Source organism: Eurosta solidaginis, chromosome 4 (assembly GCF_040869045.1).
Source record: "Eurosta solidaginis isolate ZX-2024a chromosome 4, ASM4086904v1, whole genome shotgun sequence".
NCBI lineage: Eukaryota > Metazoa > Arthropoda > Insecta > Diptera > Tephritidae > Eurosta > Eurosta solidaginis.
Genome location: NC_090322.1, coordinates 124,053,336 through 124,070,765, shown reverse-complemented (window position 1 = coordinate 124,070,765; position 17,430 = coordinate 124,053,336). Strand labels below are relative to the sequence as shown.

The 17,430-nt window shown below is 37.5% G+C and overlaps 2 protein-coding genes across 11 annotated transcripts; both read left to right on the top strand.

Annotated features, from left to right (window-relative positions):
- The first annotated feature begins 1,348 nt into the window (after positions 1-1,348).
- On the top strand, positions 1,349-9,522 carry LOC137250265 (uncharacterized). 7 transcript variants are annotated; one of them, XM_067782751.1, is made up of 10 exons: positions 1,349-2,303; positions 2,360-2,800; positions 2,869-3,246; positions 3,317-3,485; positions 3,672-3,784; positions 4,516-4,919; positions 4,989-5,704; positions 5,766-5,865; positions 8,331-8,681; positions 8,741-9,522. In XM_067782751.1, exons 4-7 carry the CDS (start codon positions 3,327-3,329, stop codon positions 5,336-5,338), a joined length of 1,026 nt encoding a protein of 341 aa, XP_067638852.1. In that variant the 5' UTR covers positions 1,349-2,303; positions 2,360-2,800; positions 2,869-3,246; positions 3,317-3,326; the 3' UTR covers positions 5,339-5,704; positions 5,766-5,865; positions 8,331-8,681; positions 8,741-9,522. The 7 variants fall into 7 exon arrangements, with proteins under 7 accessions (XP_067638852.1, XP_067638853.1, XP_067638857.1 ...); XM_067782752.1 differs by having other exon boundaries at positions 5,766-5,930; XM_067782756.1 differs by lacking the exon at positions 5,766-5,865 and having other exon boundaries at positions 4,989-5,191.
- A 560-nt stretch (positions 9,523-10,082) lies between these two features.
- LOC137250266 (protein transport protein Sec24C-like) lies at positions 10,083-16,930 on the top strand. Of its 4 annotated transcripts, none has more exons than XM_067782762.1 (10): positions 10,083-10,921; positions 10,983-11,460; positions 11,525-11,751; positions 11,812-12,041; positions 12,099-12,397; positions 12,451-12,736; positions 12,806-12,974; positions 13,030-13,163; positions 15,767-16,151; positions 16,211-16,930. In XM_067782762.1, exons 3-4 carry the CDS (start codon positions 11,606-11,608, stop codon positions 11,981-11,983), a joined length of 318 nt encoding a protein of 105 aa, XP_067638863.1. In that variant the 5' UTR covers positions 10,083-10,921; positions 10,983-11,460; positions 11,525-11,605; the 3' UTR covers positions 11,984-12,041; positions 12,099-12,397; positions 12,451-12,736; positions 12,806-12,974; positions 13,030-13,163; positions 15,767-16,151; positions 16,211-16,930. The 4 variants fall into 4 exon arrangements, with proteins under 4 accessions (XP_067638863.1, XP_067638861.1, XP_067638860.1 ...); XM_067782760.1 differs by having other exon boundaries at positions 12,796-12,974; positions 15,831-16,151; XM_067782759.1 differs by having other exon boundaries at positions 12,796-12,974.
- Positions 16,931-17,430: the final 500 nt, after the last annotated feature.

The following is a 17,430-nucleotide window of genomic DNA, read 5'->3' as shown; positions in this document are numbered from 1 at the left end:
AAATCAATAAAACAGATATAAAAAATGCAACCCTACTTAGTACATGAAAGCCATCGTTCAACACAGGCATGCATAACCAACGAACCGATAACATTTCGTTACGATAATTAACGTTAATAAACGAAACAAAGTCATTACGTTTCGTTTATTAAAGTTAAGGACGTCAAATTAACGATATGATTTTGTTTCGTTTTCTGCCATATCAAAACGAAATCAAATCGTTTATGTTGATTATTAATTTCAAACTATGCTGGCAAGGCTGATTGATGGCGGAGTCATTAAAGGTGAAAGCATTAGCCAAGCTGATTGCAACTTTTCTCATAAATTTTGACAGTACGAACAATTATCAAAGTATTTTTGACATTACCAATTACCAAAGAGTATATATTTGTTAAGAGGCGTCACTCGATACTTTTGCTGTTGCCAAAGCAAATTACTCGATGTTTTCTCAAGGTAGTCGTTGGTTTTTTTTGTCAGATGTATTTATAAAAACGACTTCTACACATCTTCGTGGGTATTAGTGTTTATTTTAATGATTGTATTAAATTAATTAATTAATTCTCTTTCCAAAAATCGTAATTATGCAAAGTCACTTTACCGCATAAATATATAGGATTCAGTTAAAAAAACTGAACAAAACTTCCTTGAGAATCACATTCGACATGACAGGGTTGCTTTGGCAACAACAAAGTATGGAGTGACGCCTCTTAACAAATATATGCCGTTTTTCAGTGAGCTTAACAGCTCCGGCTCACGCTCAATTCTCACGGGAATGCTCTGGATCATTGAGAGACTTGAGAAGCAGATGTCGTGAAATTTTCGCACACGTGAAATGTGATAGGCAGATGTCGCCGCTGTTTTTGATTTAACTCATACGGCGAAAGGCTAAGCAGCGACATCTACTTTTGAAAAAGTAGGTACATATATTAAAGGCCGCGTTGCCAACATAAAAAGAAGTAATTAACAAATTATCTGGCTCACAAATTGAACCAGACTTCTATCTGGATTTATCTGGCTCAAATCGTTGTTGTTGTATTTACATGCAAACTTATTTATCTGGCTCAGGATTTTGCCACCGGATGATAGCTATATACTCTCTGCAATTACACAAACAAATTACATGGAGTTTGTGTGTGTATGTCCGCTCGCTGTTACCACCACGGCTATAGCATTGCCAGCACAATTCAAACATAAAGTATCACGTTTTTGTCAACGTTTTTAACGTTAACGAAAGCGCTTCGTTTCGGTTAAAAACGAGGTACAATTCATCTTGATAATTTCTTTATCGATAATATTTCGAAGTGTTTCAACGGAAACGGGGGAAATTTTTTGATAAACTATTACCTTAACGTTAAGGTGCATCCCTGGTTCAACATACAATCTTTGTAATTTCGTTACAAAGGCAAAGCAATCATTGTAAAGATTCATCCTGGCAAAACTAAACCAACCTCTACAAAGAAAACAACAAACGGAAAACAGGAACAATCTGAAGACAACAACAAGCTGAAGAAAAAACAATCTGATATATAACCTGGCGTTATGGACTAACGTCCGTGCCATTCAACCAAACCCCAAAAAAAAAAAAAAAAATATACGCATTCTTTAATATTTTTTGGTCTACTAAAGTGTGTTTTAGCAAAAAAAACTCATATCAATGTGTGCATGTTTATAAAGAAAGAAAGTGAAATATGTAATAGCATAGTATAAATAATCGTGAGCAATTCTAATGCAGAATAGTAAATTTTGATTTCCACATACATACAAGAAAAAAATTCTTGTTACCATTAAGATTTATTATCCCAAAATTGAAAAAAAAAAAAGATTAGAAAATTCGGTGTAAAAAAACGGCTATGTGTGCAATAAAATCGCCTCTCTTGTTGAGATACCCCTCCATGGTCTCCATTAATTATTGTGACGGAGGTGTGTTTGCAGCAGCAAAGTGAATCCAAACAGTGTAGGTCGTGGTGGTTGTTGTTCGTGGTCCGCATCAACTGGACCAGGTGTGGCAATGAAGCCACATCCAGTTATACCAAGGTATATACCACAACAGCAACCGGGTAATGCAAGGCCACGATAGCAGCAGCAACAACCTCCCAAGGCTGGCTATCATCGTTGATTTATAAAAAAACAGTGTTGTGCATCTTTAATGCTTAAATATTTCCTCTGTTGAAACAGTTTCCACGATTCACTGTTCAACGAAAGCAGCAGACAGCGTATGCCACCACCGAACAGCTGATAACAAAAACTTGGATGCACAGTAGTTTAAAGCCAAAATGGAAGTTGAGGAAATATCTGAAAATAAGGTAAATATATGTTTCGCGTTATTAACAAAATCGCCCTAAATTTTATGAATTAACAGATCGCTACGAACGACAAAGCACCCGAACGTGTGATCAAAGAAAGCACTACAGAAATTATTGCCGGCGGGGCCGTATTCTACAATCCAGTACAAGAATTTAATCGTGATTTAAGTATTTAAGTACTTAATGTATACTCAAAGCGGTTGATAAGAGAGCGGGAAGCGGCGGCGCATAAAAATCCGCAAAATACAAAGGAAAGAAAGCAATGCTAATGACAAGAAACCATACACGGCTGGTGGTGTAAAATACGATGATGGACTGCGAATATTGGAAGCGCTTGCTGCAACAGGTTTACGTAGCATAAGTTATGCAAAAGAAGTAGCAGGCGTGCGTGAAATTGTTGCAAATGATCTATCTAAGGTGGCAGTAGATTCCATTAGCGTAAATATGCGACACAATGGAGTGGAACATTTAATTGTGCCAAGCGAAGGGGATGCAATGTAGGTTTGATATACGAATCAATAGCTAGTGATTTAACTGTAATAATCAATAATAAAATTCGCAATAGGACTCTCATGTACCTTTCAACTTCATATGAGAAGCGTTTCGATGTTATAGACCTAGATCCTTAATGTTGTCCGAATCGCTTTCTGGATGGCGCTATACAATCACTGACGAGTGGGGGTTCATTACTTGTAACTGCGAATGATATGGCTGTGCTGGCAGGCAATACGCCTGAAGCCTGCAATGCCAAATATAGTTCTGTGCCTTTGCGTATGAAATGCTGCCATGAGATGGGATTGCGTATACTATTGCATTGTATTGAAACGCACTCTAATCGTTATGGAAAATATATTGAGCCACTTTTGAGCATTTCTGCCAATTTTTATATACGCGTATTTGTGCGTATGCATAGTAGTCAAGCGAAGTGTAAATATAGCATGAGGTTGGTATACAGCATTTTGGCCTTTTACCACAATCCAATTACTTACCATATCTTTATATTATGAACACAGCAAACAATGAATGGTATTTCAATGCACTGGTTGTGATACCTATACGCTACAGCCTATGGGTATTGTAAAAAGCAAGATCTCAGATAAAGGCAATGCGGATGAAAAATTCGGTATACCAACTGGACCAAATGTTAATACAAATTGTGCGCATTGCGGTGATAAACATCATGTAAGTTTCAGTTATCCCACTTAAGTATTTAAACTCGAATAAATCAAATTTTTTCGTTCTTACTTAATTGGTGCTTAACCGTTTAAACGGTTATGTCCGTTCAAAAAGGCGCGTCAGTCGCTTTTTCAGAGGGTTAACTGGCACCAATTGTTCACACCAAATTGTTTCTTATATTCCCAAATATAGATGGGCGGTCCACTTTGGTCGCATCCCATACATGATCCAACGTTTGTTGAAGAATTGCTACAAATCATAGAAGAAAAACCGCTAAGTGATTTGGACACAACGTCGTTTAAAAGGTGTGTTATCGGCGGTATGCCTGAACTTGTATTGGGTACATGAGTTTTTATGTAAAAAATATTCATCATATCCAACATCAATACCTCGCATTCAATTGTGGACGCTGTACGCACTACATTGGGTTCACGTAATATGGACAAGCATATTGTTGATTCCAGTGGTAAGGCCACAATTTCAAATGATGGGGCAACCATTAAGAAACTATTGGATAAAATAATAACACAACGTAGCGTGCTCAAGTGGTATAAGCTTATCTGGAAAAGATATTTCGTAACGAAAACCCTGGAAGATTACCGCGCCTTGTCTGATGTGGTTCAACAAAATATAACTTGGATGTTTGTTGCTCTTTTTCAATTTTCCTGAATACAAATGTCTGGATTGGAAAAATTTCAAGCAAATAAAGCTTGGCGTGCAAAAGTCAAGAAATTACTTGTCATGCAACTGTAAATGCTTATAAATATATCATTAAAATTGCATGCTTGTTTATGATGAGCCATTCGAGTGAGCATGGAGATGGATGTTTTAAATACTGTAGAGTAAATTGGCTTACTATATAAGAATTCGAAATTTTTCCAAATCTTTGACTAAAAAGTAGCTACTAGCTTGTATAACTTTATTACTTTACTTTTAAAAAGATAAATCACTTTAGCATGGTAATATATACCTATTATTAAAAATTAATACAAACAATATCTTCAACATTTTTTTCTCGATTCACGAACACATTTAGAAAGGCTACAACGCCTGCTAAAGAGCCGGTATCTTGCCAACGCTTTAGCTTGGATGTAGAGGATGTGGATCAACACGAAAGTAACGTTGCTGTTAGCGGAAATGCAATGAACAAACTATTTGAAATGGAGGATGAAAATAAATCCAACAATGCAAACACTATAAAGAGGATTCCTTATAATTTTTCAACTAAGGCATCTTGTGACGAAACTATATTTGAATGCCAACAGCAACGTACGTCTGATGAAAGTTTTATGGCTTTGGAAAAAATGTATGATAAAACAGCATCCGATCCTAACAGCACACTATTTAAGTACATACATAGCGAGAACAAGGATATGGTTAAAGAAGTTGCTAAAAAGCGCAGCGCCGATGGAAACTATTTTAAAATCCCTTGTAAACAAGGTAAGTGAATATACAACATATTGAAAGTTGATAAGATTGCGTGGTATAAATTTAATAATATAATCTTAGAACTACAAGAAATAGATGAAGAAGCACAATCACTGCAACGTCTATTGCATGACTTATGCGTACAGGAGCAGCATCAATTGGATAATGAAACTCCTTTAAAAAGTATTGATGTAACACTACTAGAAGATATTGAAGCGCCATCTAAAATGTGGGACTCCACAATAGTGGGCGATACCACTTTACAAACTTCACCTTTGAAAATGGTGAAACTTCTCAGACCATCTACTATACTAGAGGAAAATTGCGAAGATCAGTCTAATAGTTCTTTGGGTGGTGATGATGCATCATCACACATAAGCTTTCAGAGCGCTCAAAAAGGCAGTGAAACTTCAGCGACAACAAGCTTTTAAAAAAAAAGGCTTTACCTACACTCTAAATCTACGCCGTCATATACGTACTCATACCGGTGGAAAACCATACAAATGCGAATACTGCGAATGCACCTTTGCTGTAAGCGATCCAGTGCTGTCGCATTTACTTACGTACACATCTGGGCAAAAATATTCATAGATGTGAGTTTTGCCCATCAACTTTTCCTCACTTTACGAAGTTACGTACGCATTTAACTACGCACAAAGACGAAGATCCAGAAACGCGGGAGCGAAATATGACAGCCTTAAAGGAGGAGGAGGCTAAATTAAAGCAAAATTTGGCCACTAAAATTCAGCAGCCGCCAAAACCCAAACGAAAATATACGTGCAATTTCTGCAACAAGGGTAAAGGTTTATAAGACTGTGATTGTAAATGATATTCATTTTACTGATCGTTAATTCACAGATTTTACAACTTCATCTAAGCTAAAGCGACATATACGTATGCATACCGGCGAGCGACCATACTCGTGCTCAGAGTGTGCGAAATCATTCTCATTGAAATCGTAAGAATATACAATAGGGTTCAGAGTTTGAACGGGCGGCAGTTAAAAATGGATTTATTTTAAAAGTTAATAAAAAAACTTATATCTAAACATATCCGTAAAACGAAAGGCACAAAAACAAAAGCTCAGTAAAAATGGGACAACTAAATGAAAGCTTATATCCATATCGCCTGCTGATTGGATTATCACCCGGTTGTTGTTGTAGCAGTTAGGTGGGGCGAAACACTGCTCAACAATATCACCCGGTCTCGGGTGCCGTTTCGAAAAGCACCTTTCTCAGAAAATATTTGAATAACCCCGTATATTAGAAAAGCCCTATCACAGAATTCGGTTGAAGAATGCCCTAACTCAGATTTGGCTTCAAAAATGACCGATCTGAGCTCAAATACAACACATTTTGACAATAGCTAGAGTGTTTATGAAACAAATTCTAAGATAGGGCGTTCTTCAAACGAATTCTGAGAAAGGAAGTTTTTGGAACGGCAGCCGAGATTTGGTGATATTCCACTCAGCAGCCGATATGAATATATGGTAAGTCTCATTTTTACCGACCTTTCCTTTCCTTTTTAAAAATGTGCTTAACAAAACTTTTTTCTTTTAATGCACTCTTAAAATGAATCCATAAGCACTGTAACGTTAACAACTTTTTCATACTTGTTTTTTGATTTTTATTGAGAGTGGCGATTTTAATATTAGAACGGCTAATTTAGACAATTAAAATAACAAAAATTACTACAAATCCAAATTTTAGTGAGGACCTCTAGTTTACCATAAAAATATTAAAATTAAAAGTCCCCATCTATCCTATTCGAGCTAAAAAAAATTACTCGAGGTCAAAGGTCATTGCCTTAATAGCACCGCAGAAAAATTTCTCCAATTCTTTTCTCCTAGAGAGAACAATAATTGGGGAATAGGAATTTCGAATCTTCGAAGTCAGCTGATTTGCCAATTGAAATTTTGTTGCGCATTTCTATTTTTGTTAACAAATTAAAAGTTTAGTTATTGTTGCGAATTTGTTTAAAATTGAGAAAAAAAATATAAGCAAAGCAACAGGGAGCAACAAACGAATGATGCAACCATCTTTCACACGTTGTTATTGTAGCAGTGCTTCGCCCCATCCAATAGGTGCGACCGATCAGAAATTATCATCAATATCCTCTAACAGGAGTCCAAGGAAACTTACTGTTTCGACAGGGGGGACCATAATGAAAGGGGTGTTAGAGGCGTTGGTTCCACATTACAATTAAAGAGATGGTTGGTGCCATGTGGGGACACATTGCAAGCGGGCATACATTTTGTATGCCGGGGTTGATTCTGGATAGGTAAGAGTTTAACCTGTTACAGTATCCAGAACGAAGTTGAGCTAGAGTGACTCGCTTTTCTCTGGGGAGTATGCGTTCCTCTACCGCGAGGTTTGCATACTTTTCTTTGAGTACTGGATTCACCGGGCAATTCCTAGCATAAAGGTCCGACGCTTGTTTATGGAGTTCACCAAGGACCTGCTTGTGTTTTTTCGCTTCATACGGCTGGGTTCTCAGGAGCCGTATTTCCTCAAAATGCTTACGGAGATAACTCCTTAGGCCCCTAGGCGGTGCGGGTTGACCAATCAGATGTCTGTTGGGATGCTCAGGTTTCTGGGTATTCAACAGGAACTGTTTGGTCAGCATCTCATTTCTCTCCCTGATGGGGAGTATTCTCGCCTCATTATGCAGATGGTGTTCTGGGGACATAAGAAGACAGCCCGTGGCAATTCTGAGAGCAGTATTTTGGCAGGCCTGTAGCTTCTTCCAGTGGGTAATTTTTAGGCTTGGCGACCATATGGGTGACGCATATCACTTAATCGGCTGGCTAATTGCTTTGTGTGTAGTCATGAGCGTTTCTTTATCCTTTCCCCAGGTACTGCCAGCGAGGGATGTGAGGATTTTGGTACGGCTCTGAATTCTCGGAACAATTGCGGCTGCGTGCTCACCAAAATGTAGATCCTGATGAAAGTCACACCCAAAATTTTAAGGTGTAAGACAGTCGGTAGGGTAATGTCATATGGTCGACATTTGGCGCGGCCATGTTTTAAATAAGATCACCGATGATTGGTTGGTTACAATATCAGGTTTCGCAAGGCGACAAAACTGGAGAGATAGCTGTTTATTTTATTACAAAGCTCATCGGTGTAGGAAACAATAGCATAGGTGTAGAAGCAATAGTGACTCCTTCTGGTGGTAAAGATAGCTATTGATATGTAGAAGTAAAACAGAAATTTGATGAATATGAGTTTTTTTTAAGTTATTGCAAAAAAGCGTTGAGGATTTTTAATATCTTACGAGGTACCTTCGTACATGTTTCTAAGAATGAAGAATGAGACCTATTCAAACTTCGCTATACTTTAAAATACGATACTTTACCCCATTTTAACACAACTAACATTTATTGATTTTATTAAATTTTATAAACTGTTTCTTCCTCCACAGTTCCATTTCCGTATTGGATGGTAAATATGGCTTTCGCATTTTCTCCATCAATAACTGACAAGGTGGAAAAAATCTATGCGTGTAAATCGCAACATATCTTGGTCGAGCGTTTCTTCAATAGCTCTCTAGTGGTGATGGTGACAGCAGAGAAACCCAATTGTTTACAAATTTTACAATATATCAATTGCGTCTACGGCTCAAATACCCACAGTATATGAATGAATCGAACGCACCTAACGGATAGTATACATATTCATCAATTCGAAAATATTGCATCAAACGAACTGGGTCTGAATACTGAAACAGTACACATATTCAAAATCGATGAGGAGGCTGTGATGATAGTATAGGGTGAGTTGTTGAATAACATACGAGAACCACTTTAACCCATCTATATATTTGCATTACAGCTAAAGCTTTACAAACAGCAAAAATTGCTGGCGCCAGGCAATTGGAAAAGGCAGTGAAGCATTCATCACACTGTACGGATGGTGTAAAGTTAGAAACTGCTGTTGTAACAGCTGCCACCGACACAACGGTCATATCTACTTCGCCGAGTAACGGCTCGTCCGACTATCTATCGAAGACAGTATAATCATATCTTTTGCCAACGCAGGTTAGCGATGTGCTTGCACAGGAAAAGATTTCAATTGGAAAACAAAAACCAATTAAGAGAGTTTATTTATTATTAAAGTATTTACTTTTCTTTATATCAACAGTATTAATTTAAGTTGCAATATCACGTACATATATAATAAGGGATGTGATACGATTGCTGTCGGAATTAGATTTGAAACCAATCAATACTCCTGCTAAGGGTTGTAGAATTATTGCATGAATAATTAGATTTAGAACAATAATAAGTCTGACTTAATTACAAGTCGTACATTTTTAAATTCATCAATTACGACAGCAATCGGATTCTACGACACCTTTGAATATTCTTGATCTGAAAAAAGAGTAAACCTAATCTGAATTTCTACTAAGCTTTCAGTTGTAGATTATTCAAATAATTGGAGTTTTTTCTAAAGCTTAAAATTATTTTCTGCTCGCTTAGAAAAGATTTCAATTGGAAAACAAAAACCAATTAAGAGAGTTTATGTTATTATTAAAGTACTTACTTTTCTTTATATGAACTGTATTAATTTAAGTTACAATTTCATGTGCATATATAATAAAGTATGTCGTGGTACGATTGCTGTTGGAATTAGATTTGAAACCAATCAATACTCCTGCTATGGGTTGCAGAATTATTGCTTGAATGATTAGATTTAGAACAATAATAAGTCTGACTCAATTACTAGTCGTACATTTTTAAGTTCATCAATTACGACAGCAATCGGATCCACGACACCTTTGAATATTCTTGATCTGAATTTCTACTAAGCTTTAAGTTGTAGATTATTCAAATAATTGGAGTTTTGTCTAAAGCTTAATATTATTTTTTTGCTCGCTTAGAAGAGATTGGAAAACAAAAACCAATTAAGCGAGTTTATTTATTATTAAAGTTCTTCTGTTTTATATGAACTGGATTAATATAAGTTCCCATTTCATGTACATATATAATAATATTGAAAATAATAAATATTGAAAATTCAATTTTTTGGTTCATATTTTATTCATATGGCTCCCTGCAAAAATCGTGTGACCAAAAACGCACACAAACACACGAATTTTTGACAGGGGTGACGATTTGGAATGAAAAATTCTTCAAATAAAATAGCATGTTGACAAATTTAGCTTTCCCACAATGTATCGTGCTCTCTCGCACCTAATATTTTTATAGGGATAGCAAAATACGTAATTTTTGCGTGCAAAAAAATTCGCCATTTCTAATTCAGCAGAGACAGCAAAACATTTGGTGGTCGAAAATTTTTTCAATTTTGAGAGTTTTAAATGGAATATCTCCGGAAATATTTAAAATTAACAGGGAGTTCTTCAGATCACATATATATATATTTTAAAGCTCGCAAACTTATAATTTAAAAGTAATTAGGTGTTAAAGTTTGCAAATTTCTATACAAATTTTATATGTGTATACGTATATATATGTGGCAGCACAGCTTTGTAATGTCATCAATAAAATATATCTATATATACATATATATATGTGCATGTTGCTACAAAAGCGCGATTGATTTAATAAAAACATTTATAATAAGTGAAAACAATGCAAAAATGAAATGTGAAATATACTAAAATGCAAATTAAGTTTATCGTTGCCAATTTATATAGATATGTATGTGGATTAAGGTTTTGAAAGATGTGTAAATTGTAATTTAAAGTTCTATAGAAATTTGTTAAATTTGCAAACTTTAACAACAAATAACTTTTAAATTATAAGTTTGCGCACTTTAAAATATATATATTTGTGATCGGGAGAACTCCCTCTTTCATTTGATACCAAGTTTTACCCCGAACTCGGGGGTGTTATTCTAAAATTTTCCCAAAGTCTTTAATATACAATGATTTTTGCTGTTTATTTCGACAAAAATTTTTGATTTGATTTTTGTGCTCATCGAAAGAATTCACAATTATATAGCACCATGCCGCGAATAATGATAAAAGGTGGTGTGTGGAGAAACACTGAGGTAAGCATTTGACGCGACTGGTTACTCTTGGCCGTTTATTAACTAAATTGATAACTTTCAGGATGAAATCCTCAAAGTAGCTGTAATGAAATATGGCAAAAACCAGTGGTCACGTATTGTATCACTGCTGCACCGCAAATCTGCCAAGCAATGTAAGGCACGCTGGTACGAATGGCTTGATCCTAGCTTAAAGAAGACAGAATGGTCACGCGAGGAGGATGAAAAGTTTTTGCATTTTGCCTAATTAATGCCAACACAATGGCGTACAATTGCGCCGATTATTTCAGAGGGTTAACTGGCACCAATTGTTCACACCAAATTGTTAGGTACAGGATTCGCCACGGGTAGGTGAGGTTGGCAATCACAACCCCTTGAATCATTTTGGTCGGCAGGTATGCCGCGGATATATTCTTGGCACTTGTTATTGATGGCTTTTATGATGCCACCAACACAACCTGGACAGACGCCAATGCTCAGTCAACCACCCAAGCCGTGTCAACCCCCAATACCCGGACACGTCCGGACGTCCTGGTTATAATGTATGCTAATACAACTAATAATTTACAAATTTGCTGATGATTATTTTTGTGTTATTTTCTTTAGCAACCACCTGCACCTGTTACTGGTAAATATCAACAGCCGGAACAGTATGATCAAGCCCAACGCCGTTTAGATCCCGATCAGATGCCAAATCCGATAAGCGTTATCATTGAAAATCAAAATAGCGCTGGTGGTGCTTTTATTACTAATGAACAGGGTTTATTACCACCATTGGTGACCACAAAATATGTGGTAGAAGATCAGGGTAACACCTCGCCACGTTACGTTAGGTATCGATAATCGAAATTAATGTTTTGTTTGGCAATTACATTGATCTTTCTTCTTTGCAGGTCGTCTTTGTATTGCATACCTGCAACAGCTGATTTATTAAAAACAACAGATTTGTCCATTACACTTACCGCCTCACCAATGGCACGAACGGATGAGGGTGAATATGAGCCACCCATTGTAAATTTTGGTGAATTGGGTGCAATTAGATCTAATCGTTGCAAGGCTCAATAGCAACTTTTAGATGCTGGTCGTCGTTTCCAATGTCTAATGTGTAAAGTAACAAGAGATGGTAAAAAAATTCTTTCACTTTTACTTGTGTTCATTGATCCATATTTTTTGTCAACAGTGCCAACTGCATATTTCCAACATTTGGGCCATACCGGACAGCGTGTCGATAAATATGAACGTCCATGAGTATTTGTGTAAAAAATGCTTGGGTACCGATAGCTCTCATGGTAAACCTCAACGCATATCCACATCAATGCCTCGCATTCAATTGGGTTCACGTAGTATGGACAAGCATATTGTTGATTCCAGTGGTAAGGCCACAATTTCAAATGATGGGGCAACCATTATGAAACTATTGGATATTGTGAATCCAGCCATATAACTCTAGTAGATATCGCCAAATTTCAAAATGCTGAGGTAAGTTTTTTGTTATATTAGAATGTGTAGAATAAAAATGTTTCTCTTATCAGGTCGGCGATGGCACCTCTTCAGTAGTACTTTAAGCAGGTGAAATCTTAAAACAAGTTAAACCATATGTTGAGGAAGGTGTGCATGCACGTATTATCATTAAAGCTATACGTAAAGCATTATAATTATGCATGACCAAAATATGAAATGTGGACATGTGGAAGCGCCAATCAAAGGAACAACGAAGTGCTTTATTGGAAAAATGCTCTGCCACAGCAATGGTCTCCAATGTCCAAGAGTATCAGAAAATTGTTAATGCTGAATGGCGTCTCCTGTACAATAAAATAGGTAAGTAAGGCGCCAATGTTGTGTTTTCTAAACTACCAATTGGTGATGTTGGTACACAGTATTTTGCAGATCGTGAAATGTTCTGTTAGTGTACCAGAAGAAGATTTGAAACGTACAATGAAAGCTTGTGGTGGAGCTGTTATGACTACAGCTAATGATATTAATTCAAGTGTTTTGGGTCAATGTGATTACTTTGAAGAACGTCAAGTTGGTGGTGAACATTTCAACATTTTCCAAGGTTTGATAGTGGGTTTGACATTAACTTGATTTTTATAGTTTATAATTATTTAAAGGTTGCGTTAATGCTAGAACATATACATTGATTTTACGTGGCGGTGCCGAACAATTTTTGAAAGAAACTGAGCTTCGTTACATGATGCTATAATGATTGTGCGGCGTACAATTAAACATGATTCTGTTGTTGCTGGTAAGTCAAAATACAAATTGAAAAAAATTTCTAATCTTAAATTGTTAAGTAAAATTATGAAAAGATTGTGTCCAACTCCGGAAGAAAAAACTATAAAATTTGTGTCAGTGAAATGATAATTATTGCTCTTGGTTGTTAGTTTTGAGGCATCGTCATCGAGTTCCTTCTGATCGTATATGCCGGTTCTTTTGCATTCTTTTACATGCATAAAGTGCCGTTTAAGCCTTCCTCACCCTCTCCTCCACGTTGAGCTTCCATGACAGCTTACTGTCTAGGATCATTCCTAGATATTTTGTGCAAGGTTTCCCCGTAGGGTCGCCCCTCCTAACTTAGGCCTGGTCCAATTAGGGACCTTGTACCTCTTTGTAAACAAGACCATATGCAACGTCATCTGCGTAAACCGTAAGTTTTTCTGGTCCCTCGTAGAATCCCCTAAGCAGTTGGTTTATGACCAGCGTCCACAGCAGAGGTGATAGCACCCGGAGTGCCCCTGTCCACTAATTTCGTGGCCGCGTACAATCCCCATTGCGATGTAATCTTACTGCAGTTTAACATGCAGTCGATCCATCTGGGTAAGGCTGGATGTACTTTAACGTAATTAAGACCATCAATAATCGCCCATTTAGAAAGCCCCGGCAATGCTTAAGAAGACTTCTAGAGCATATTCCTTATATTCCAGGGCTTTTTCTATGCTTATTACCACCCTATGCAATGCGGTGTCTACTGACTTGCCTTTGGTGTACGCCTGTTGTGTTGTGGAGAGCAGCTTTTCATCCACGTTGGACTTTATGTACACATCTATCAGCCTCTCAAAGGTTTTGAGCAGAAATTATGGGTCTATAATCTTTGGGATACACGTGACCGATCTTCCCCGCCTTTGGTAGGAAAGCTACACGAGCAGTTCTCCAAGAGTGCGGTACATGATTCAGTTTATGCACCCATCGAATATTATTTTAAGCCATCCCACGACCGCCCTACTTGAAACTTGTAGCATGGCCGGACATGTACCATCTGAGCCCGGCGATTTCACCACCACTACGAGGTCCTCAGTAGTGTAATTAGGTAGCATATATGAATGCAGCTGTTTCCTTACCATTACTACAGCTCGCACCCGTCCTTCCGTTTGCGCATAGTAAACGCCAAATCCGCGCGCGCTAAGTCCAGAAACCTTTCCTCCCGATGGAAGCCACGACTCCTGGATCAGCGCGTTAGGAGGAGGAGTTCGCTCGACGCCACTTTACTGTGTTGGAGGTTTATCTGTATGACTCGCAGTACCAATGGGCTGATTGTCCCCCTCCAGCACCTTCATCGTGACGTCGTCGTCCTCCTCTAGCCCTTTTGGTTTAGAGTGTTCGAAGCCCCCTTCAGCCTCTTGTACCTGTTGTGCCGGGTGTTCCTCTGTGCGACTCACAGCACCATCTGGCTGTTGGTCCCCTTCTAACACATTCGGGGTGACGTGGGCTACCTCCACCTGTCTTTTTTCCCTTAGGCTTTTGAGGTCCTTTTCGACGTCCACCGTGTTAGGACTTTAATACCCGCGACTTCTTTTCCTGAGTCGCATATACATTTTGCCTGTACCTAAGGACATTTTTCCAAGCTGCGCGTACAATATATCCTCCGCCTGCTTGTTTATTTGGAAGATGTATAACTAACCTTCGCCCGTAGGCCGAGATACAGTAAGGACCTTCGAATCCTGTGTCGATATGTTCGGATTCTGATTCTGCAAAAGTCGCAGTGTATCCTCCGACTTCATCACGCATGGTATCCATACCTTAACTTTTGTTACCTTGGGGATTTGCGCTTTATCCACCATCTCAAAACGAGCGTTCGTGCCCTGCATTTGGAGGTTTGGAACCCCTTCCTCCAGCCATCGCAAGCTCGCGATGTTGTCGCACGCTATCATCTTCATACCATTATACCATCCCCCGAATCAAAGGTTGGAAGGAGCTTACTTGGTTATTCCCGCATCATCTTAAGCATTAAGCTAATAAGCTCCTTTTCTACAGATCTGGAGATCGGCTAAGACCTCACACCAACGACGATTTTCGTTACAATTGCTAGTGCATGCTCTCCAAGATGTAGATCCTGATCGAAAGTCACACCCAACATTTTAGGGTGTAAGACAGTCGGTAGGGTAATGCCATATGGTCGGCATTTGGCGCGGTCATGTTTTAAATAAGGTCACCGATGATTTGGTTGGTGACAATATCAGGTTTCGCGAGGCGACAAAACTGGAGAGATTGGGGAGATAGCTGTTTATTTTATTACAAAGCCCATCGATGTAGGAAACAATAGCATAGGCGTAGAAGCAATAGTGACTCCTGGTGGTAAAGGTAGCTATTGATATGTAGAAGTTAAGCAGAAGTTTGAATATGAGTTTTTTAAGTTATAGCAAAAAAAGCGTTGAGGATTTTTAATATCTTACCAGGTACCTTCGTACATGTTTCTAAGAATGAAGAATAAAACCTATTCAAACTCAATTTTCAGCAGGACAAAGCCGCTGAGACTTCGCTATACTTTAACATACAATACGTTACCCCATTTTAGCACAACTATCATTTTTTGATTTTATTAAATTTTATAAAATGTTTCTTCCTCTACAGTTCTATTTCGGTATTGGATGGTGAATATGGCTTTCGCATTTTCTCCATCAATAACTGTGATAAGGTGGAAGAAATCTATGCGTGTAAATCTCACATATTATCTTGGTCGAGCGTTTCTTCAATAGCTCTCTAGTGGTGATGGTGACAGCAGAGAAACCCAACTGTTCACAAATGTTACACTTCAAAAAGAATCAAAATATCTGCCATTGCGTCTACGGCTCAAATACCCACAGTATATGAATGAATCGATTGCACCTAATTGTCTGCCTAACGGATAGTATACATATTCATCAAATCGAAAATATTGCACCAAACGAACTGGGTCTGAATACTGAAACAGTACACATATTCAAAATCGATGAGGAGGCTGTGATGATGGTATAGGGTGAGTTGTTGAATAACATACGAAAACCACTTTAACCCATCTATATATTTGCATTACAGCTAAAGCTTTCATCACACCGTACGGATGGTGTAAAGTTAGAAACTGCTGTTGTAACAGCTGCCACCGACACAACGGTCATCTCTACTTCGCCGAGTAGTGGCTCGTCCGACTATCTATCGAAGACAGTATAATCATATCTTTTGCCAACACAGGTTAGCGATGTCCATGCACAGGAAATGATTTCAATTGGAAAACAAAAATCAATTAAGAGAGTTGATTTATTATTAAAGTATTTACTTTTCTTTATATCAACAGTATTAATTTAAGTTGCAATATCACGTACATATATAATAAGGGATGTGATACGATTGCTGTCGGAATTAGATTTGAAACCAATCAATACTCCTGCTAAGGGTTGCAGAATTATTGCTTGAATGATTAGATTTAGAACAATAATAAGTCTGACTCAATTAATAGTCGTACATTTTTAAGTTCTTCAATTACGAGAGCAATCGGATTCCACGACACCTTTGAATATTTTTGATCTGAATTTATACTAAGCTTTAAGTTGTAGATCATTCAAATAATTGGAGTTTTTTCTAAAGCTTAATATTATTTTTTTGCTCGCTTAGAAGAGATTTCAATTGGAAAACAAAAACCAATTAAGCGAGTTTATTTATTATTAAAGTTCTTCTGTTTTATATGAACTGGATTAATATAAGTTCCAATTTCATGTACATATATAATAATATTGAAAATAATAAATATTGAAAATTCAATTTTTTTGGTTCATATTTTATTCATATGGCTGCTCCAGGTAGAGTAAATCTGCAGGTAAAATTCACGTTATATGGCGGTTATATAAATGGTAAAACCGCAGTAAAATTGATTGTCAAATGACTCGAAAATGTAGAGTGAAATGACGGAAAAATGACCGCCATTTGACGAGCATTGTGACGTGTGTGAGCAGCACAGTACTATGCTCACATCCTATAGGTGGGAGCGGAATGCACTATCACATTAATAGGAACGAAACGGAAAATTTGGTCACAAAACCTAATCCGCCCATGCAAAAATTACTATGAATATAACCGCTGCAGAAAGTCACAATGACCGTAAAATGACTAGTAAAATGACGTGGAGCGTTTTTGCAGGGCTGCTCCAGGTAAAGTAAATCTGCAAGTAAAATTCACGTTATATGGCGGTTATATAAATGGTAAAACCGCAGTAAAATTGATTGTCAAATGGCTCGAAAATGTAGAGTGAAATGACGGAAAAA

Excerpts from the sequence above, each read along its gene's own strand:
- LOC137250265 (XM_067782753.1), top strand. The coding sequence starts at position 3,327 with ATGGTATTTCAATGCACTGGTTGTGATACCTATACGCTACAGCCTATG. Across the intron at positions 3,486-3,671 it reads ATTGCGGTGATAAACATCAT|ATGGGCGGTCCACTTTGGTC; the intron begins GTAAGTTTCAGT and ends TCCCAAATATAG. Across the intron at positions 4,920-4,988 it reads TAAAATCCCTTGTAAACAAG|AACTACAAGAAATAGATGAA; the intron begins GTAAGTGAATAT and ends ATATAATCTTAG.
- LOC137250266 (XM_067782762.1), top strand. The coding sequence starts at position 11,606 with ATGCCAAATCCGATAAGCGTTATCATTGAAAATCAAAATAGCGCTGGT. Across the intron at positions 11,752-11,811 it reads ACCTCGCCACGTTACGTTAG|GTCGTCTTTGTATTGCATAC; the intron begins GTATCGATAATC and ends TCTTCTTTGCAG.